Source organism: Ictidomys tridecemlineatus, chromosome 10, assembly GCF_052094955.1.
Source record: "Ictidomys tridecemlineatus isolate mIctTri1 chromosome 10, mIctTri1.hap1, whole genome shotgun sequence".
NCBI classification, from domain to species: domain Eukaryota; kingdom Metazoa; phylum Chordata; class Mammalia; order Rodentia; family Sciuridae; genus Ictidomys; species Ictidomys tridecemlineatus.
In genome coordinates, this window is record NC_135486.1 from 57,504,471 (window position 1) to 57,528,163 (window position 23,693).

At 35.3% G+C, this 23,693-nt stretch overlaps 1 protein-coding gene across 1 annotated transcript in view; it reads right to left on the minus strand.

The window, feature by feature from the left end:
* The window catches only part of Wdr64 (WD repeat domain 64), a 141,194-nt gene that overhangs the window by 52,114 nt on the left and 65,387 nt on the right, over window positions 1-23,693 (minus strand). The window contains exons 10-13 of the mRNA XM_078022992.1: window positions 19,812-19,951; window positions 5,677-5,803; window positions 2,682-2,830; window positions 80-203 (exon numbers count right to left, since the gene is read on the minus strand). Coding sequence (XP_077879118.1) covers window positions 80-203; window positions 2,682-2,830; window positions 5,677-5,803; window positions 19,812-19,951 — 540 coding nt within the window. The remainder of the gene's footprint in view (window positions 1-79; window positions 204-2,681; window positions 2,831-5,676; window positions 5,804-19,811; window positions 19,952-23,693) is intronic.

Below are 23,693 nucleotides of genomic sequence, written 5' to 3' on the forward strand. Positions count from 1 at the left end.
AACCCCCCCAAACTTGCATTCCTAGCACAAATTCTCAAGACATTAAGCAGGGAGGCCATATTCTGGATATTAGTCTGACCATTATATGCTCCTGTGGCAAAAAAATATCCACTTTCGTCAACAGCTGCCGAAGTCACTTCAATACTGAAGCCATGAGGGTCTAGAATCTGGTATATTTGGAGGCCAGTCTCAAGTTCCCATACCTACAGAAAATAATGACAACCACAAAATCAAGTAATCTCATACATAAATACATATGCTTTTCAATTCTTAACAAATTTTTACCATATTCAAGACAGCCTCCAAATTTGTACTCTGCCTGTCTCCAACCTTTCCCAATCCTCTGCCCTAAGGGCTGGTTTGATCAAAGGACGTTGGTTTGCTCTGAATAAACGCAGAGCTGTTTAAATGTTATTATGCTATCATGCAGTAGGCCCGCTATAAATGTAGGTGGCAGAGGCAGCCAGCGGCTTCCATTCCAGGCAGTCTCTGGCTGTGGGGAAAGTGGTCAGTTGTTACTTGCTTTAGTTTGGGTTTACAGTTTCCCCCAAAGGCCCATCTGTTAAAGGCTTAGTCCCCAGCTAGGTGTTATTGGGAGGTAATAGGACCCTAGTGGGAGGTTTTCAGTCTTTGGGAATGTGCCTTGAAATGGATTGTAGGACATGGATCCTCCTCGTTCTCTCTTTTGCTTCTTGGTGTCCATGAGGTGAGCAGTTTACTCTACCTTGCACTCCACTCCTCCCATGTTGTGCTACTTTACCCCAGTCCCAAAAGCAATGGGGCTAACCTACCATTGTACTGAAACCTCCAAAACCATGAGCCAAAATAAACCTTCCCTCTTTATAAGTTGGCTGTTTCAGGTATTTTGTTATAGCGATAGATAGCTGATTGACACATTACTGTAAATGGGAAGTAAGGTTAGCAGCAAAATAAAGATGTAACAAAAGCAAGGCAGACAAAAAGATCAAATTGAATGTATTTCCATGACATACATACAAATGAGCCAGGGATCATGGGACAGAATATGTGAACAGCTTGCTATGTGAGAGAGTCCTAAGGCAAGAGCTCGCTAATTGTTCTAAGTAGTTCTCTGACTAGAGACACAAACCTAGAGGGAGAAGCAAAGAGAGAGAAGGGTAGGGCAAGACTCAGAAGGGGCCATCTGTGAAATTAGGCTGGAGGTAATTAGAAAATCCAGAAATGTGTCAAAATTCATCTTTATCTCTCTTTGGTAACATAGAAGAAGCAAGAAACCTATATTTGTAGACTTGCTTTCTGAATTTCTCCCCCTTGTAAATTAGACTTCCAACTAAATTACAAAATTTAGCTAGCACTACTAGGTGATTACACTTGAGATTTTTGGGGGGTGGGCAACTGTACAAAAGGTCAGAGATGGGAAACTGTATTTTTCCTCCAGGGAAAGAGAGCTGTTAAAGTTAAGTGATGAGACCATGCGAGGAGATGTAACTGATGAAATAATCTGAGAGCCAGAAAATGGAGGGCAGCTGGCTGAGAAGTAGTACAGCCAGGATTTGAGTAAAGTCACCCTGGTCCTACAGCTCATGTTCTCGACCTCTGAGTGTCCCTGGGTATAGATAAGGTCTTCAAAGGAAAAAGAGAAATCTCCGTCACTGCATGAATGGGTTTTTAGGTCATCCATCTCCAGCCTAAAGTACAGTCCCTCTCCACCCAATCAGGTATAAACACTACCTAGATGAATTCCTTTTCCCTCTTTTGTACTGCACAGGGAGGAAAGTTTCCCCTTAAGAGGCCATTATTGTAGGAGAGCAGGATAGATCTTAGTTTTACTTTTTGTCTAGTTACTTTCTTTTAAAATTATCTTAAGTGATAATTAACTAACTGGGCTCAGGAGCTCCTTTATTTGGTGTGAAAATTTCCAGCAGATGTGCACAAAATATCAAAAATTGAGAGGGAATTTGAAGGGTTTCTTGAGGAATGCATTTTACCAGTTCATGTGTCTCTCTCCTCTTAGAGAATATGTGTGAAATACCTGTTGCAAAAAACTCTAGCTATTGATGCCAGGCAATAGCAGTGATTACTGACAGACATGGTTAGCACAGGCAGGTATCCCAGCCTCTGCACACAGCAGCAGTGGAGCTACCGGGGTGGAGCATAAAAGTCAAGAGGATTTACAGCAGGTAAACCTGGGTTCATATCCCAGTCCTCGTGTTTACTAACTATATTATCTGGGGGAAGTCACTTCAGCTCTGAGCTGAACTTCATTAAAATGGGTTTTCATCTGTCCACAGAGAACTTTCATGAATCACGGACAATATGCTCTTGGCATCCTCCTATAGGGGTCATAGCAAACATATATCAATTTTCTTTCCCTCCTTCTCAGCATACACTGTCTACTCACAGTTCAATTGTGAATGGAAAAATGGAATCGGGCTATATTTCCTTTTTACATTTCTAAAATGATAGTGAAAGTAGCCTTATTTATTCAAATAAGCATGTGACTTGGTAGCAAGAAATATGAGCTGGCTTAAAATGCTTGTTTTTCATGTATTCATTAAAGCTTAAAAGGAGTTCCAATGTGCAATCTCATCATATGCACCACAACATTTACTTAGTCATGCAATGATTTATATAATCACACAAAGCAGAGAAAATTCCATTTGCTCTGCCTTTATCTATTGAAAAAGCCCATATGTACTCACCTTAATTATGGATTCAGAACAGATAGTGAGTACTTGGGCAAAATATGTGTTATAAAGTATGACGTTGATTTCTCGATCATGAGTGTGAGGAACCTGTTTTGTATCCTGTATCATCTTAGTTAAAGGATACATATCTATAACACTTGATCCTGAAACAGAAGTAAGCATCTCATAAGTATTCAATATTAGACCTTTGGAATTTACCCAACCACAATCAGTGAGATTAATAATATCAACACCCAGGAAACTTAAGAAGGTGAAAATATATCCAATTACTCTACAACATTTTTGACAAATAAAGCATTTATTTTGAACTTCATTATTTTTTCAAGTGCAGGTCATTTGGACTTCACTGGCATACCTTTTTTAGTGATCCCCAATTAAAGCTTAAAAGGAGTTCCAATGTACAGTCTCATCATATGCACCATATTTACTTAGTCATTCGATGATTTATGTAATCACACAAAGAAGAGAAAATTACGTTTGCTCTGCCTTTATCTTTCAAAAGAGCCGATATGTACTCACCTTAATTATGAATTCAGAACAGTTAGCGTTTTATAGTACACTTTTTCCTTTCTCTATCATGCCTATTAATGTCCTTCCATTTGGTGCACTGATGCAGTGATGGGAATGACCAATTTTCTGCTGAAGGTGAACTTCTAATAAGTGGTTGAAATTAGTGTTAGAGAGTCCTTTTCAACCAACAAATGATAAATCACTCCGTGAGTGCCATCTTACTAAATATAATGAATGGGAATAATTGTAAGCCAGTGCTTGCAATATCGGTAAGAAAGGTTAATTTCCAAAATGACATAGTGACAGATGCAGTTAGTATGGCCAAGAGATAGAGAGCAGGGATTCTTGCACTTTTAAGAGGGCATTTGGTTTGGTTTTATAGCTGTACTATAAATTTCAAGTATTGACTCTCAAAATCAACTAATGTTATGTTCTGTTTTAGTGTAATATATAGAAATATTAATAACAATATCAAAGCATTCTGTCATTAAGATAAATATAAAACTTCTTCCCCATTTTATTGAGGTGGAGATTAAGTTATCATCAGCAGACTTATTTTTCATTTAATTTTTCAAATCTTTCCAAAGAAATCTCCACTTTAAAAGTTTTAGCAGGAGTTACTAAACACTTTCCTAAGGTGCTTACATTTTAAGAAAAAAATCTGTTTATGTGTGAAGAAAGACTGAAATGGTTCAACTGGAAATATTTCTCAATTTGAATACTTCAATATGGAAATGTGAGAGGCATCTGGTAACCAGATAATCAAACCACATTTGGAACTTCTTGGTAGATTTCTTAACATTACAGTGACAATAACTAACTTTATTTAAAATTCACAGCAACAAAGCTATATATGCTTATGGACATGGGGCAATTTTCTACTTTTTTGGTTGGTTGTACTACAACTATGGAATCAATGCAGTACAGAGAATGAATATGGATTTAGGAGTCAGAAGCTTTAAGATCAAATTATAGTACTATATTTTAGCCTTCATCAGTTGAACTGAACTGTTTGAGATTATCTTGCTATTTACAAAATAAAAAGTTAATAATTTCCATTTCATATGGAATTGCATAAAGTAAAAAAAAAAGAGTATACCAGTTGTCATTGCCTTAATAAGAATGATAATGATAATGACAGTGCCAGTAACAACATATTCTGCAAAGCATTTCCAGAATGTGGTACTGCTGTCATTGTAGCTTAGAAGACTACTATATAGGGAAGCTTCATGTGAATAAAGCATGAATTAATAAGTTTCATGTAATTCTTATGTCAAGTTCATGGCTATAGTCAACACATGCAGTTTTAGTGGCTAAGCAATACACATAGAGTTCTGTTTTTACAAGCAGACATACTACCAAAATTACATAAAATTAGGAAGAATCTTGATTTTTCTTTTATTCCTTCTTTTATGTTGGTATATTATACTCTGATTTGAAACTTAGTAGTTACTCTGATAGTAAGTGAGATGGAAATGCCAAATCCAGTAGTCAAACATGCAAGTTGGGACACTAAGAAAATTTGCCAGCAGTTTTTAGAGGAGGTCATATAAAAGAAGGGTGCTTACAACTGGAAATAAGTTCTGTTTTATGAGGTGGAAAATTACTTATCCAGCTTGAGGTGCTAGGTCACTCCTAATCCAGAGAGGAAAAATCAACACAAAGGTTAAAAATAATTATTTTCTCCATCAGAGATAGCACTAGTCATTTCCCTATTTTAATTAATCCCACAGGAACTCAGAGCAGGTGGTCAGTGAGAATATGCTTAGGAAATGTAATTCTGGCTTAGTGTTCCAGAAGGAAGGACTACTATTAATATCATTCAGTTTTTCTTCTAAAGCCTAAGGATGCGCAAATGAACAGTGTTCAACTAAATGCCTAGCAGGGTATCTTGTCGATATAGTGTGTCTAAGAGGGCACAATAAAAATTGGTAACAAATCTGTTGGCATCAGCACTGGATCCTAGTCTCTCTTTCCACTGCAATTTGTTTAGAAGCAAATGCAGCTGGGAGGGTCTGTATCGTTTCTGAGTAACTGGGTGCTACCAGAATTCATGGGGCCAAATTGTCTCACTGTGGAAAAGGGGCTAATGCTGGTGCATGCTGGGGTCACCATTCTAAGTCAGGATCACATTCATGTTATCCAAGGTCAAAACAGAGCTGCATATGGGACTGGATTTCCCCTAGATGTAGCAACAGTTTACAGTCCTCTTTGCTGCTTCACACAGGCTATGTGTTCTTAGCTTCGAGGACTTAAAGAACTAATCTGATATATTCAGAAAAGTGCAGTTACACATTTCATCCATCTACCCATATAATAATAAGAAAGAATGGAATAAAAAGAAATATCTACTGTGGTAAATGATGCTTGGTTATTTCCCCTTCTCATTTTGTTCCATAGTAAGTGCTCAAGTATTAATTTTTTTAAAGGTTAAAAATCAAGGGGTGAGTTTTATTTGCCTGTGTTTGGGTATGCTTACCTGCAATAAGCATGCCATGATTGGTATCATATATCATAGAATAAATCTGCATGTCTCCTGGTCCTCCCTGGCTGTCATGGAAGACTTGTAACAAGGAGAGAGTCTGTATATCCCACACCCTGAAAACCTGGGGGAATAAAGCACAGAATTCACCATTGTTTATACTTTGTCTTTCTCACTCAAGACATTTAGGGAAAGCATTTTCAGAGTCTGTAAAGTCTGCAGGGAAGTTCAATTTATTTCATGAGCACACATTTACAAAGCTCCAATTTGGTTCTTGGCTCATTTATTGTTCATTAATATCAGAGGAAAACAACAACAGTGATTAAAGCCCTGCTCAGAATTATACCTGAGGAAGGGACTTTTTCTATTGTTATAGTGGGGAGGGGAGAATAGTATTTTTACTATTTAAAAATGTGGAGAAATAATAATAGACGGATCATAACTTACTGTTGAATTGAAGCCACATTTCTCTTTTTGCCATGAATAAGAAAATAGGGAGACTCATAGTTTAGGTGGGAGGCTTCAAATTGTTCTTTCGTGATTTATAAAGATGGGAACATCTTACTAAGTGAGGTTTCTAAGAACCTCTCGTTCTCTGTGTACAGATATGTAAGAATTATGGAAAGTAGTTTTTAGGGATGATATAAATAGAGTAAGAAAATAGGGAAATGGTTTATTGCTCTGCTTTGAGAGGGGACAGGGAACTATACAATTATTCAAATAAAACTTGAGTTCAGAAAACTATGTCAAGTTTACATTTTGTCACCTGAAATAACTGGTCTTAGCCTTCTTCATTATGCTGTATTTTTTTTCTAGTAAGTTACAATGTAACAGAATTTCAGAAATAAGTGTGCTTTGATCAAGGATTACATTCCTTGATATGCATTAGCTCTAAATAAAATTTTTATATCATAGCAATTGCTGTTAACTAATTAAATTAGACAATAAATGGTTTTGGACTTATATGGGGGTATTTCCATTTTAAGTAGAAAATATTGCAAGTAAAAATATATTTAATACACCTAATTTACTGAATATCACAGCTTGGCCTAGCCTACCTTGAATATACTCAGAATACTTACAATTGGACAAAACTATTTAACACAAATCCTGGTTTATAATAGAGTGGTTGAAGATCTTATATAATTTACTGAATACTGTACAGAAAGTGAAAACCACAACAGTAGGTATGCTTTTATATAATCATAAAATTTAAAAATCATAAACTATTGTAAGTTGGAGATCATTTATATTTGTTGAGTAAATGAGTGATTATTCTCAGAACTATGTATTAACTCTGAGAATTAATTTTGTTAACAAAGATACTAACTTCTAATTTGAGGCCCTTAAAACTGAGTTAACTGAGTTGAAATCTATTGCTAAAACAGATTGGTTCTTTATATGTAAGAACACAAAATTGTTGAAGTCAGGTGATTTAAGGAGATTTTACCCAAATATGTATCCTTTGTATGTTAATATTACTAAAATAGGATTTATTTCCTTTGTCATAGTAAAATAATGCAAATACACAGAGAAGATAGAACATTGAACTTTTCAGTCTTTTGTATGAAAAAGTAAGCAAGTATAAAGGACTACCTATGATTTTACGTTCAGAACCTAGAATGAAGAACAGCAGGAGATAGAGGCAAAAAAAAGCAAATTCAAGGAGTGTCAAAGAAACTTTTCTCTTTTCATTTTGTTTCTGATTTTATTGCTTTAAGTGAGATAGCCCAAAGTGGGCATCTTTTTGCTGTGTGTGCATACACTCTGAATTGTAGTTGTTGGAAACAAGAGAATAGGCAAAAAAGAATTTGGGTTTTAATTCTAATCTATCATTTAAACTTCTTGGGTCTCAATTTTCTTGTTTCTAGAATTAACATAAAGATACCAGTACCCTCTGCCTCACTGAATCGATATAAATACATTTTTAAATCTGTGGTGTCCTCTATAGAGTAATTCTAATTTATTCATTCATTCATACTAATCAGTTATACATGACAGCAGAATGCTCTTCGATTCATTGTACACAAATAGGGCACAATTTTTCACTTCTCTGGTTGTACACGAAGTAGGGCCACACCATTTGTGAAATCTTTGGATCTTTTGCATGTGTGTTAGGGGAGTGGCAATTTCTGGGGCTGTGGGAAGATAAGACATTCCTCTCCAAGAATATCATTATCCTCTAGGCATTTCTGCTGTCATCTCCCCAGATGCCCTTGTTGTTGTAAAAAAGTACTTCCAATTCCCCAAATGTCTCTCTTTTCCCCATCTCTGTGTATTCGCATAGATTCTTCTCTCATTAGCCTTCTCTACCTAACAAAGTCTACTCTTCCTATAAATTTTGATAAAGAAAAAGAGTTAGATGCCAGGTCGAAATAGTGCTAGAAGTTTAAGTTTGGTGTATCTTTTCTTCTCTAAACACAGTACAACTATAAAAAGAGAAAGCAGAAAGAAATGGAAAGTCTCCAAAGAAAGATTTCAACTAGATAGATTGATGGATGGATACATAGATTGCCAAGTCAGAGAGAGCAGGCAGAAGCAGAAGAACAGACAGCACTAGAAACACTGCACATCCACTCCTGAGAACAGGGTGAGAAACAGTAAGTTGTGCTTTGTTCTTATGTGGAGGTACCTTTTGGAAAAGATATACCAGTTCCAGATGGGGGTTGGGAGAAAAGCACTGCCTGACTAGGAATTAAAGCATGAAAACCTCTGTGGTTCAGGGACCAGACCTACTTCCGCCTCTCAGAGACGTGGAGCCAAGGCCAACGGACCAAGTAAAACAGTGTAGATTGGGAGGAGTGATCATACAGATGTGTGTGCCGGTGCACTCATACACACATGCGCACACACACACACACACACACACACAGATACAGAGACTGATAGAGAGGGAGAGACATAAATATTAAAAGGAGACTATCAATTTAGAAAAATAGAAAAATTATCCTTATGAATTTAAGAGTAGCAAAGAATTTCCTAAATGATCCCCAAAATAATGAATCATAAAATATTGATGAATTTAACTAAATTAACCTCGGTTCAACCAAAGCAATAATCACAAAGACACAAAGGGTAAAATAAAACAAAACATTCAAACATTCATTAGCAAGCCAAGATGTAATGCAGAATACCATATAAACTTCAAAATACAGTGTTGAGGAGAAAAAGAAGAGATTTTAATAGGGGATACACACACACACACACACACACACACACACACATTCTTCCATTGCATGCCCATATTTCTTGTTTATATTAGTAGCAATTAGCAATCATAATATGATGACTTACTGAGTAGCCTTGTCTTCTAGAGCAGAAGTTAATTAAGGGAGAAAACACATCTTAATTGATTGTCTTATGAATTTCCTTTATTGTTGGTTGGTTATGGGGTATTGGGTCTGTTACTTGCTTATTCTGTCTTGGTCCAAGAGAACTGTACAGTGGCTCAGCACTGCAGAGACACACAATACCTTTTACTAATCTAATTAATCAATGGAACACTTGCAGAAAGCATAATCCATTTTATTCTTAGTTGGTTATAATATATTAGTTCCTTTGGGAGAAAAGGAAGTAATGTTATTAATGAGGTTCTGAGGATGCTAGTCATCTTCATTCACTTATCCTGACCAGGGGCTGACAATATTCTTATGGTGGGAAAATCCATGTGCAGGCAGGTCATTTCCGAAAGGACTTAGTATAGGACAAATAGTTAGATAGCATTGAAAGAATTATTTGAATGGTAAAATGAACATTTGATGAAAGAAAATGCATTGTTAGATTTCATCTTTAGATAAAATCTTTAGAATTTCTCTATCATTTAGGTTAGAATGAGAGAAGTGGAGAATTCTCCATTTTCTTATTTGTCAGGGAAAGCTGGGAATTGACCTGCCTTCCTAATTTTACCAAATGGCTACAAGAGGTTAATAAGATTATTTTGGGGTTTTTTTTTTGTCCCCAAATGAATCAAATCAGGTCATTCCATGGATTACATGATTTTTCACAAGAAAAACTTGAAGATATATGAGATTATGAAACTTGTTTGAGAGTTAACACTATAGACAAAAGGTATATTTGAAAATTAAGGTTTTAACAGTGCAGGAGAAATAAAAGACATTCAACATTATCTGTTTAGTAAATTTAATGCAAAAAAATGTATTTATTAAGTTCTTCCAAGTAACTTAATGAGAAAACATTTTAGCAACATGAAACTAAACTTGTTAATTTTTTAATCTTATTCTCACATTTTTCCTCTGTGATAATTAGCAAATGGAAAATGAGATGAGGATATCTAACATGTTTTTTAAAAATTAACTTGTGTGCATGTATGAATATGTAATAGCAAATCCCACCATTATATATAATTATAATGCATCCATAAAATATTGAAAAAATTAACTTTTTAATGACAAAATTATTCTATGTGTTTTAAGTAGTATGCTATAGCTTGCATCCTGAATATCTCCAAAGGCTCGTGTGCTACCGGCTTGGTTTCCAGCTTGGTGCTATTGGGAGGTGGAAATCAAACCTTTAAGAGATGAGGCCTAGTGGGAAGTCTTCAGGTTATTGGAGGTGTGCCCTTGAAACAAACTGTAGGACTCTGACCACTCCTCATTCTCTTTTACTTCCTGATCAAAAAGGGAACAGCTTTGCTGTATTATTTGCTCCCACTATAACGTACTGCCTCTCCACAGGCCCAAAGCAACAGGGCCAATCGATCATGAACTGAAATCTCTAAAAGTATGAGCCAAAATAAACCTTTCTCTTCATAAGTTAATTATCTCAAGTTTTTTGTTATAGTAATGGAAAGTTAACTAATATGCATGGTACAAAAACCAAATCCCTCTTCCCACCTGTCACTTCTTCTGGGATCCTCAATACTGCTCTAGAGATAGATTGCCTCAAATGACTCCTGCTTTATCACTTAATATCTGTGTGACTTTGGGAAAATCATTTAGCTTCTCTAAGCCTTAGTTTTCACATTTCTAAAGGGGGATAAACTGCAATCTGGGATGCCTGCAATCCCAGTGACTCTGAAGTACTTATCTCTTAGAATTTTCATGAACATTAAATGAGGTTGCATATATAAACAACCTATATCTCTATTAGGATATATAAATCAACTGAGATTTGCCTCATTCTTTCTAATGGCTACACAGTATTCCATTATATGTTTCATAATTTATTGTACCTAGCTCCTTATTATTGGAAATTAGACTCATTTTCCCCATTTTCTTTTATTAAAGTGATAGTGGACTGTCCTGTACATGTAACTTTGTAAAATACACTGTTCTGGGTAGCAGTCTAAATATAATTGTGTGATAAACTTTTAGAAATAGAATATTTGTGTCCAAAGATATGAACTTAATGTTCATATCTTTGGACACAAATATTCTATTTTTCTATATTCAATTCTAAAAAAATTGAAGTTGGTTTCTCTTCATTCTTAGGATTTGTCATGAAAGATCTGTGGCAGTTATACTTTATTTACTCAACTAGATTGTAGCTCCTTTGGTCAGAGATTATGTCAATATATATAGAGACACAGGGCCTTTCTATTGAGTATTAGGCACTTAGTAGGTCTCATATATTGGTTGGCCCATATTTGCACAGTAGGAAGTCAGGAGTCCTACTACAGCCATGAGCCACAGCCAAGGAACAATGGAGGCTTTTTGGAGGGCCCCGCTGTGTGAGAGATAAAGGTTAATGTCAGCAGTGGCTGTAGTAAATGTGTGTGCATGTGCGTGCAAGCGCAAGGGATCCAAGGAAATCTTTAAGATGGTAATATTTCACTCAGGACATATTTCATTTACATTTAAAAGATAAATGCAATATCTTGGAATGATACAGTCTTGGTCTCCAGCTTGGTGCTATTGGGAGGAAGAAATTAAACCTTTGAAGAGATGGGGCCTAGTAGAAAACAGGTTTTAGACAAAAGGTCAAAAAGCACAAAGCCTTTGGGGAAGAGTCTTGGGAAGCTTAGTATGTCTGAAGGTGGATAAATAGAAGCAAAGATAAAAAGCATTCTGGTCCCAAACCATGGAGAACCTTAAAAACTGGGGGGAAAAAAAGGATTTGGACTTAATTTGTAAGCTACCTTTTCTGATCCAAAAGAAAGCAGTGGCAAGGTTGGAAGTGGGGTTGAGGAGGGCTAATGTGACAGTGTAATATTTGGGTGGTTTGGGGGGTGCAGGGACTGAAGATAGGAGACCACCAATACCTTTCTCAAATGCACCTTCAACTGGAAGCCCCTTGGTGGTCTGAATTAAGGTCATGACTGTGGGATGGAGAATGAGAGATCAAAAAGAGTTATTTAGGGCTGGGGGTGTGGCTCAAGCGGTAGCGCGCTCGCCTGGCATGCGTGCGGCCCGGGTTCCATCCTCAGCACCACATACAAACAAAGACGTTGTGTCCGCCCAAAACTAAAAAAATAAATATTAAAAAATTTTTAAAAAAAAGAGTTATTTATCACAGTCTTAGAGACTGACCCATGGGTGGTAGGGGTTGGGGAGAAGAAGGATCAAAAGTGACTTTGAAGGTAGGTCACTGTTCACTGGGAAACAAATGATACAAACAACAATGAAAGGAAAATCAGAAGTCAGAAAAAAGAGATATGAAATGAAGAGAAATTCAACTGTAGATCTGCAGAAAATAAATTTTAAAGATAAATTAGAACTGAATTGTTTACAACTGAGGAAAAGGAACCTTGGTGATCAACATATTTGGCATAAGAAGAGAAGCATCGTTGATGAAACAAGGTTCTTGATGGCTCAGGGCTCTGATTAAGAACATAGAAGAGGAATTTGATTTAGGCAGGAAGAGAACTGCTTGTTTGGGGGCAAGAGAAAAAGAGAGAAGGTAAAAACACCAAAAGACTTTGAGATAGACAAGAGGGAAGTTAACACAATGACCTCAAAATGATCAGTTTCTACTGATCAGTCAGGCACAGTGGTGCATGCCTGCAATCCCAGTGACTCCGAAGGCTAAGGCAGAAGGACCATACATTTGAGGCCAACTACGTAACTTATCAAGACAATGTCTCAAAATTAAAAATAAAATAATAAAGGCTGGGGATGGAGCTCAGTGGTAGAGCACCACTGTGTACATTCCCTGGTAATGCAAAAAAAAAAAAAAATCAGTAGAAGATGAGGTAGCTTAGAGAGAAAGGAGGGTGGTATCAGCCACTCAAGGACAGCAGGGAAAAGTCTGACTTTTACATAGTTTTGATGTTTAGGCATCAATGCCATGTGACTCACTGGATTTTTCTAGAAAGTGTCACTTTATTCTATGCCATGGACCACACCTATAATCTCTACTTGAGTGGTCAAGATGGTTCAGATCCAGTGTGGATAGATCAGCACAAAAATCCTACCACCACAACTGGAGAGAAGAGGGAGCACAAGCCTTCCAGATAATTGTGAATGTGTACTGAGGCCTGGCTCCATATCAGGTGCTGTGTTGCATGCTTGACTTAAATTATCTCAAGTGTCTATTTTAGAATTTTTTGAGTGTGTGACACAAGTAATATACATCCCAAACCTACATTCTCCTTTGTTTGCGAAAAGGAAAAGATGGCAATACACAAGATAAATAATTCAGAACAGAGATTCACTCTTTCTCTTTGGTGTATCATGGTTCAGACATTTTGCTTTGCATCATGTCATGTATAAATGTACATAAAAGGTATCTATGCCACTTGTTATTTTCACTTTGTAATATATAATGAGTATCTTCCCATGCAAATGAATGAGACTTTTTATTAATGCACTCACTAATAAAAAGATCGGGTCAAAAGATGAGATGCAAGACAAGAGTTGTATGCAAATCTAAGCTAATTTGAAGGATTAGAGTAAAATGATAGAAAATATTTAGTAATAAAATGCAGACAAAAATAAATTGGCATTATTAATGACAGGAAATAAATGAATTCAGAGGCAAATGCATTAAGTCCCAAGAATGCTCAGAGCCTTATTTTTTTCCCCCAGACACCTTTATCTCTTACAAACACCTTTCACTCCTTTTCTCTCTTATCATTTTCTCATCCTTAACATGCCTACAGTCTATGTCCTCTTTAAAGTCTTTAAGAGACCAAAGCAGCCTCTGCCTAAAATTCTCTTCCATTTGCTGGTGTTCAGATTCTCCTTAGGACATTCTTACTTCTTCTAACACACTGCATTTGGGCTGTTCCTTTATTTTCTGTGCAGGCTTTTTGCACAATGTTATTATTCCTGTGCTGCTATGAGATTGTTCCCCGCTCTTTTTCTGGCCTTGTGATGTCTGTCATACTATCTCATTTAATTCTCTCTTTAAGGAAGATACTGTGTTATGCTCCTTAAGGATCTCAAAGGACTTGCCCAAATTCAAAAATAGTTATTTTCAGAGGCAAGAGTTAAATTCAGATTTACCTGATTCTAGAGGTGATTCATTTAGCCATGCTGCCTGGAAGGGAGACTGTAGCATTATCTTTATCTATGAGAATATCTTAGATGTGATTGTGGATAAATGGAAGCCAAGCCAACATGCAGGCAAGGTTGACAATCCGTTGTGTTTGCTCTGACCTCAATCACCTGATACCTAATTTCCAAACAGGGCTTTTTTTCTCTAAGGCAAACCCCTGTCTAGTCAAGCTTTGCCTTTTCTCAGGTTCCTACATATCACTTCCAAAGTGAAAATTTAAGAAAAATAACAACTTCTACGCCCATTTGCAATCTGTTACGAATCACGAAAGCATGTATATTTCTCCTCTTCATAGGAAAAAAAAAAAAAAAAAAACAACCCAGCTTTTTGATAGCTAGATCTGTGCAAGAAAAGGTTGCCAATCCTTATTCCTGTGGTTTTGCTAATGAAATGAAAGTAAGTGGCTTTTATATTTGTCTTCACATCTTCCAACATTTGTCAGTTCTTCTGGAGCAGTAGATGTGGCCTAGCTGTTCAGCACTTGAGCTCTGCGACTAGACATGTAATTTTAGCAGTTGGCAGAGAAATAGTTTTTAACAGTTGGAAGAGAATATAATATCCTTGTGGAAATACTGCAAAATAGGAGGAAAGATGGGAATCTGTTTTAAAAGCTTAGGAGAAGGCAGGTAGTTTCCACACAGCTAAACACAGTGATTTGTTTCAGGTTGGTCTGATGAAAGCTGACTTATGTGAATTGATCTGAAGGAATGTTAGATGTGAAAAGACTATCTGTTGTTTTGTGTTGTAATCAATGATGACGATGGAGATCTTATTCCGGTGCTGCTGTGAATTATTCCTGTGAAGCTGTAAAGACAGCTTCAGCAAAGACGTGTGTATATCTTGCTGGGTGTCCTTTCTGCTTCAGTTATTCTTTTGCCAGATTTTCATGGGGTTGGATCCTCTGGTCACTCAGGCTTTTGCTTTTATGTGAATTTATGCCCATTTCAAAATAATAAATACAGAAGAAAACACCAGTGATGTTCAATCACTTCACCCCGCTGTTTTTTCTATTTCTTACAGACATTACCATACAGTTTTCTTATGCATTTATTATTATTTTTCTTGTTTTTTCTTCCCCTAGGATCTAAATTTTCCAGGGACATGACCCTTGCCCTACTTGTTGGATGTTCTATCTCTAGATCCCAGAACAGAACCTGATGCTTGAGTAGATAACCCAGAAATAAGTGTTGGCCAAATAATAAAACGAATGAGCTCATCTCATCTTTATAACAACCCTCTAGGCTAAACACTCCTATGTTTTATAAATGAAGAAACCAAATGGAAAGATATTAAGTAATTTGCTCGAATGGAGTTGCCAGGATGGTGAATGAGCATCATCTTAATGTGCCCATTACATTTAGAAGGTTTTGGAAAGGTTATCTTTTCTGTCTCTTCACACTGAGCACAAATGACCTCAATTTCTGCTAGCAGACATCTTATTTTCCTTTCAATTTTCTAGAGAAGACTCCCATAATGTTTTAGTTTTACTCTCAAAATCCTTCACTGTCTTTCCAGTACCATTTAAAAATTTTCATTTTTTATTATTACAAAAGCAATGAATATTTACTGTAGAGAACAGAAAATAAAAGGGAAAAAAACCCCAAAAAAACAAAAGAAAATACTTGTAATCCATTCACAACCTTGTCTCATAGTAATAACCTCTAAAACATCAAACATCTTGCTGGTAATCATTACTGATAATGTAAAATATACAAATATATATTTTAAAATAGATTAATTATATCCTCTTTCATGGTATCTCATATATTATTTAGATATTTTCATATCAGTATTCATTAATGTTAAATGTGTAAGTGGAATTTCTGTTATGCAAAAGGAGATACCATAAATCAAAGCCTTTTTTCTCTTGAATTTTTACTTTCTTGGCATGTCACATTAATTATCTGTTTTCGACAATATTGAGGTGTAATCCACATGCTGTAAAAGTCATCCATTTTAAGTGTAAGTTTCTATGAGTTTTATTACATTTAAACAGTTGTGCCACTATTATTGTAATTCTGTTTTAGATGGTTCCAGAAAGTTCTAATTCTCTCTCTCTTTTTGAATTTTTTTGTAGTTTAGATGGATACAATACATTTATTTTATTTATTTATCTTTATGTGGTGCTGACGATCGAACCCAGGGTCTCACACGTTCTAGGCAAGCGTTCTACCACTGAACTACAACCCCAGCCCTCTAATTCTCTTTTTAGAAGGGGACAAAGTCGAGTAAAATCTTTGAAATAGGCACCTTGTATATACAAAAGATGAACCTGAGCAGTAGTCCCTTTTATATGAGGTATTACTGCCCAGTTTCAGTTACCTGATCTTTTGGTTACCTGCAGTCAACTGTGGTCCAAAAATATGAAACACAACAAAATTATTTAATGGAAAATGCCAGAAATATATCTTCCATCATCCTCTATCCTGCCCAGATGGTGAATCATCCCTTTGCCAGTTGCATAGTCACTGATTAGCTATATCAGTTATCAGATCCATTGTAGTGGTAGCACACTGCTTATGTTCACAACGCTGACATTATTATGTTTTAGAACCATTATTTCTTATAATGATTCTAAAACACAAGAGAATAGGCAGGCATGGTGGTGCACACCTATAATCTCAGCTACTGAGGCAGGAGGATTACAGTTTCAAAGCAAGCCTCAGCAACTCAGCAAGGCTGTATGCAACCTAATGAGACTAGTCTCAAAAATAAATAAATAAATAAATAAATAAATACAAAGAGCTAGGGATGTTGCTCAGTGGTTATGTACCCTTGGGTTCAATCTCTGGTATCAATAAATAAATAAATAAATATTTTTAAAAGCTTGTTTCAGTCAGTTTTGTCATCGCTGTGACCAAAAGACCTACCAAGAACAACACAGTGGAGAGAAAGTTTATTTGGGGCTGACAGTTTCAGAGATCTCAGTTCACAGATGGACAACCCCATAGCTCTGGGCCTGAGGTAAAGCAGAACAGCACAGCAGAAGGGTATGGTGGAAGAAAGCTGCTCAGGATATGGAAAGGAAGCAGAAAGAGCTCCACTCACCAGAAACAAAAATATGTACCCCAAAGTCAGGCCCTCAGTGACCTACCTCCTCCAGACACACCCTACCTGCCTAGGCAGAGTGTTAATCCATTCAAGGGGATCAATCCATTCAAGTGGTGTAAATCCATTCAAGTGGATTAATCCATTCAAGTGGATTAATGCATTGATTGTTCTCTAACCCAATCATTTTACTTTAAACTTTCTTGCACTATCTCACACATGAGCTTTTTGGAAGACACCTCATCTAAACCATAACAAAGGGTTGCAGATATAGCTCAATGATAAAGCATCCCTGGTTTCAATTCCCAGTACTGCAAATGAATAAATAAAACACAAGAGAGTGATGCTGGCAATTTTATTACAGTACATTGCTATAATTGTTCTATTGTATTATTATTGTTATTTCTCTTACTGTGCCAGATTTACAAATTAATTTTTTTATCTTAGGTGTTTACTTATAGGGAAAAAAAAGCAACAAAAAGGACAGAGCACAGTCTTTTGTATATACAATGGAGAAGGCATCCATTGGGAGCCTTGGACTGTATTCCTGAAGATAGGGAGCACTACTATAATCTCTGCATTACTTCATTTATAGGATCATGCACAGTTTAGATGACTGTGTTTTTACCACTTTGAATGAAGTGCAGAACCCTTATTTTCATTTGGGTCCATTTAATCATCCTATTTTTAAAATACAGTTGTCTATTTTCTCTATATACATTGAGCAACATGTCACATGGTGTAATAAGTTTTATTTTAAACATGAAATATTAAGAAATACATGAGAAGTAGGTTAGGATATTGAACTTGCCCTACTTTTGCCCTTTTCAATGTTCTTTTTTACTCCTACCCAGCACTATGTGAACATGCCAGTCTGTTTTTAAGCCTTTCCTTCTACTCCTGTTTCCTCCTTTTAATTCCTACTTATCAAGGTTTTGTTTTGTTTATGGGTATTATTCCAGTATATTTCCTTTAAATTGCACTTTTGTCTTCTCTACTGCTTGCCTTTAACTTTGTTTATGAAGGTAGAAAGACAGTCTGAGGAAGAAGCTGCTGCCAGGTTGGCTACACTTAGCTACTATGTAGCCATGTGACCTTGTACAAGTTATTTAGGTCTCATTTTCTTTCAGCTGTGTAAAATTGATAGAATCATTTCATATAGATTCTGTGTGTATGTGCACTTGCACATAGGTGCTAGGGATTGAGCCCAGGGCCTCTTACATGGCTAAGCAAGCCTAGTCCTCTGAGGGTCTCAAGGGATTAGTCCCTAGTCCTCTAAGGTCACTATTAGCATTAAATGAGTTGGGCTTACAAAATACTTAGCACAGTACATGGAACTTGGTATTTGATAATTATCATAATTTATAGAAAACTTGGATACTAATGTAATTAAATTTATTCTCCCATTAGCTATAGATGCTATGCTTAGAAATTACCCCCAAACTATATAAATATTCACCTATATTTTCTTCTGGAAAATTCTAGAACATCTTTAGTTTTATCCATAACCCATATAGAATGTATTTCGCTGCATTATTATGAAGTGAGGACCTGATTACATATTTTTTTTGCTATATAGTTAATCAGTTTATCCAACATTTATTGAATAAATCATTCATCGCTCACATATTTGAAATGTTATCTTTATCATATACAAATTCCCACACCCATATTTACTAATTCCTGAAATCTCTGTTTTCTTTCATACATGAGATGAAATTAATAATTCCTGCATTGTCTACCTACTGCTGTTTTATTCATTGTGACTTTATGTTTTGATATCCAATTGAGAAGTGTCATCTTTTAGTTTTATCTTTCAAAGTTTCTAGGATATTCTTGTATATTAATATATTAACTAATACCAAATAATATCAAGTACATAGATTAATTTGATGAAGACTCTCTTTTACTGTATAATATTTCCATGTAGAAACATTCATGTTCTTAAATACATCAGTAAAACTTTATAGTTATCTTATTATTAATCATGAATATTTCCTATTAACATTATTCCAAAATATGTCATACTTTTTGTAATTAAGAATACTGTTTCTTTGACCATTTTTTCATAACTAGTTATTGGTCTTATATAGAAACTTATCTTTTTATAAATTGCTATTATAACAAGACAACTTATTGAGCTTTTCATTTTTAAAAATTTTAAGTTGATTTTACTCTTTTTCAAGCAATCACATCATTTACAAATATAGTAATTGGATCTTCTCAAACCTAATATTTATACTTCATTTTTTTCTTGTATTACATTGGCTAGAACATTTAAAATAGTTTCATGATGACAGTGACAGAAACGTTTATTTTTTTCTTTCTTTGATGGTGATGTTCCCTTCTTTAATGACAGTCTCTTTTGTTTTGTCTACTGAGATAACATTGGCTTCCCAATATTGTCTCCTTTTACACTTGTTTTAAACCTGCCCTTTCTTAGGCTACAATCAACAGAAATAACATAGAAGCTCATTAATTCTATTTTCATACTAAATATTTTTCTCAGTGATTATCCATTATTTCATCAAATATTGTATGCACCCTAGGTCTTCTAAGAGGTGATTTCAAGAAAGAAAGAAAAAAAAACAGATTTCATTTTGATTTCGCTATTTTCTTCTTGTTACCTTTGCAGAAGAAAGGCTGATGAGGTGTTGCTCTTTCTCATTGGTTACCATCTCGGTGATGCTGAACATGTGTCCCACCAGTTTCCCCACAGGCTTGGTGCTGATATTGGGGTGCCACAACCGGAGGACTTTATCATCTCCTAAAAAGGAGGATAGTGAAAGATTATTTATTTTCTCAAGTGGTCAAAATTTAAAAAGTATCTCTCCCATTCAATCACATCCTTATCCTTCTTTTAATAAGTAATCATAGCCCATTTCTTCCAGGACAAATTCTGTGATTGACTTGCTAAGGGCCTAGCCTTGATCTGTATCTGCTGTTTCTTGTCAAGGCTGTTTTGTTGTAATTGTATTTATACATACAAATGTGAGTTCTCATAAATATTTGATAAGAATTTTTCTTGATTCAATACTTCCCTACTCCTTCATGCATTAATGTGTTATTTATGCTTTATGTATTTCCAAAAAGTATTTAAGGCAGCTGTTCTTTTATTTTCACATTCTTAAATTATGCAAACATTATAATAATAAGAAAAAATCAAGGGAATGGGAAAACTACACATAATATCTACCACTAGAACAAATCAACTGTTTTTATTTTTCCATCTTCCCTTCTAACACACATCCATAAGCTCATATAATTTATAGGTAATTACTATCATGGTACAGACAGTTTTTTTTTTATGATCTGGGTACATGGTAGAAGAGTTAAATAGTAGAAAAGAGTATAATTTTTGCAAAATAAAGTCTTTTCCCTATAATTACCATAATCCGTAGTTCTACTCCCTCTAGGAAATCAGTGTCAACTTTAAAAATATAAGTTCATATATGATTCTGGATATGTTTTTATGCCAATTTTTTTAAGATAAAAATCTCACTATATTGCCCAGGCTGGCCTGAAAAACTTGGGCTCAAGTGATACTCCTGCCTCACCCTCCTGAGTGACTAGGACTACAGGTGTACACTACTAGGACCAGCTGTCACTATGTATTATTTTATGCTCATGGACGACTGTGGGTCCATGGCCTCATAATTATCATTTTAGTTGCAATTGTACCATTTTGTTCTGCTTTTCAAAAATTATTCTTATTTTAACTGATCCAGAGTAATCATACATTATATATATACATATACATATATATGACTACATATGTATATATACATATTACATTGTCACATTTTAGTATATATATATACAGTTTGAAATGATTGGGCTAATTGTCATATATTACACCTCAGACATATTTTTTGTGTGTGTTGGAAACATTCAAAATCCTCTCTACTATTTTGAAATATTCAATTACTTGTCAACCAAAACTATCCTACTGTGCTAGAGAACATTAAAAGTTATTCCTCTTGTCCAACTGCATTTCCATAACCATTAACCATCTTTTATTCACCCCACCCCACCCCTCACACACCTTTCACAGGCTTTGGTAAGCACAGTTCTACTTTCTACTTCTTTGAGATTAACATTTTAGCTTCCTAATATAAATGAGAATGTGTGGCATCTGTCTTTCTGTACCTGACCTATTTCAGTTACAATGGCCTCCAGGAACATCTATGTTACTGCAAATCACAGGATTCCATTCTTTTTTTATGGCTGCACAACCTTACATTGCTATTTTACAATTTCTTAACCATTTATTCTTTCACCATTCTTAACCATTAAATTATTTAGATCTTTCTAGTTTTTAAATTTTTTTCAGCTATACTGTAATGTACACTTATTTGCATGATATTTTTTTTTCTTTTGGGTTATTCACTGAGGATAAATCCTCAAGAGTGAGATCATTATATCAAGGGCTATAAACATTGTTATGACTTTAAAATACTGATGGGTTACTTTCCAAAATAGTTGTACCAAATCTCAAGGCTACCAGTTTTGTTAGACTCTGGCCAGCACATGAATATTACCATGATTTAAAATGTTTGGTATTTTACTAGATCTAAAATGATATCTTATTTTTATCTCAACTTAATTTATGATAGTATTATCTTCTCCTTACTCTGTAGATTGTTTGACCATATCTTTTTACCATTGATCTATTACAATTCCAATGGTATGAAAAATAAAATTTGAGTTTGTTACAGCAGCCTGCATTATCAGAACTAACATGATTGTATTCCATTTATGTCTTTAAAAAGAGTAACTTAATCTATGTGTAATAGTTTCTAAAATATGAAATATTTTTAAGATATTGGATTTTCTATTTTACCAACAACTCATTAAATGTCATCCTGGAAGTTGAGTCATAAAAATAGCAAATAATTTCAAGTTGGGATCCTAGAAATTATATAATCCAAACTTCTTATAAGAAACTGACTCCTAAAGATTAAGTTATTCTAATCAAATGATTTAATTTAGTGATTCAAATATAATCTGCTCAGAAGCACACAGCAGAAAATGAAATTGAGTTAGGATTATTGTGTTGCATTCCTGAGCATCTTACAAATTACCAAGGACCTTTAGGCTACTAGACAAAAAGATTATATAATAGCATTATAATTATAATATATATATATATATATAAAACTTAAGTTATTAAGAATAACAATTTACATGAACACCTGAAATCCAACATGGTAATCTTATTTAATTTGGTAATGTGTTTGACCATGCAAAGGAGCTATATTGGGCTATTTATGTAAATGGACTTCTCCATGTTGAAAGAGCCAGTAGAGGAACAATTGGACACCAAGATAGTCAGATATTCAGAAGCCAGCCAAATGTGATAGGTTCAGATGCTTCCGTAATTCGGATTATTTTGTTGGGTCCCATGAAAAAGAAGCATGGTATATTTTCTACCCTATTCCTTCTCTATTCATCCTTCCAGTGTTAGTATAGTAACACAACTCCAGCTGCTAGACTCTAAGTGATTTGAGGCCAGAACTTTTTCTTGTTTACTCTGGCATTTCTGGTATGTAACATATAGTAGGAGTTCAACTAATATCTATTGAACAATTTCAGTAACTTCAGTGTGGATATAAATCAGAAGCTTTAACTATCAAAGGCTAAAGGACAGGGGAAACATGCATGTAAATTGAAAATGAATCTTTGTTGAACATTTGTCTAACTCCTCTGGGAAAGTGAACTGCTTTCATTTCAGAGACTCTCGGATCCTGAAATATTATCAGAAACAGGCTGAAAAAAGCAGGGCACATCTGAATCTTAGTTTCTGTTTCTCAAGTAACTTCTATGGACTGAATCATGTTCCTTCAAATTTTATATGTAGAAACCCTAATCCTCACTGTGATGGTATTTGTAGATGAGTCCTTTGGGATGAATTCATGAGGATGGAGTCCTTATGATGGTCCGTATGTGAGGAACCAGACAACTCTCCACTGTTCTGCCTTTTGAGGGCCACAGCCAGAGGAAGGCCACCTATAAGCTAGGTGAATAGCCCTCACTAGGAACTGACCATTCTGGCACCTTGACCTTGGACTTCAGCCTCCAGAACTATAAGAAAATAAATTTCTGTTGTTTAAGACACCCAGTCTCTTATTACATTATAGCCGCCCAAGATGACTCAAAATATCAATCCAGATATTTTAAGGACTATGGTAGATGAGTAAGTGGGATATTTCTCAAATTTAAAATTTCATGTTATCCTTATTAATAGCAAGAATAAAAATTTCTTGAGAAATTACTGTACACTTGCTATTTTGCTAAATGTTAAGGGTACAAATTCCCTGTTAAAAATCTACTTTGTGGGCTGGGGATGTGGCTCAAGCGGTATCGCGCTCGCCTGGCATGTGTGTGGCCCCGAGTTCGATCCTCAGCACCACATACAAACAAAGATGTTGTGTCCGCCAAAAACTAAGAAAAAATAAATATTTTTTAAAAAAATCTACTTTGCAAAAAAAAATCCTTTTAGACTTAAT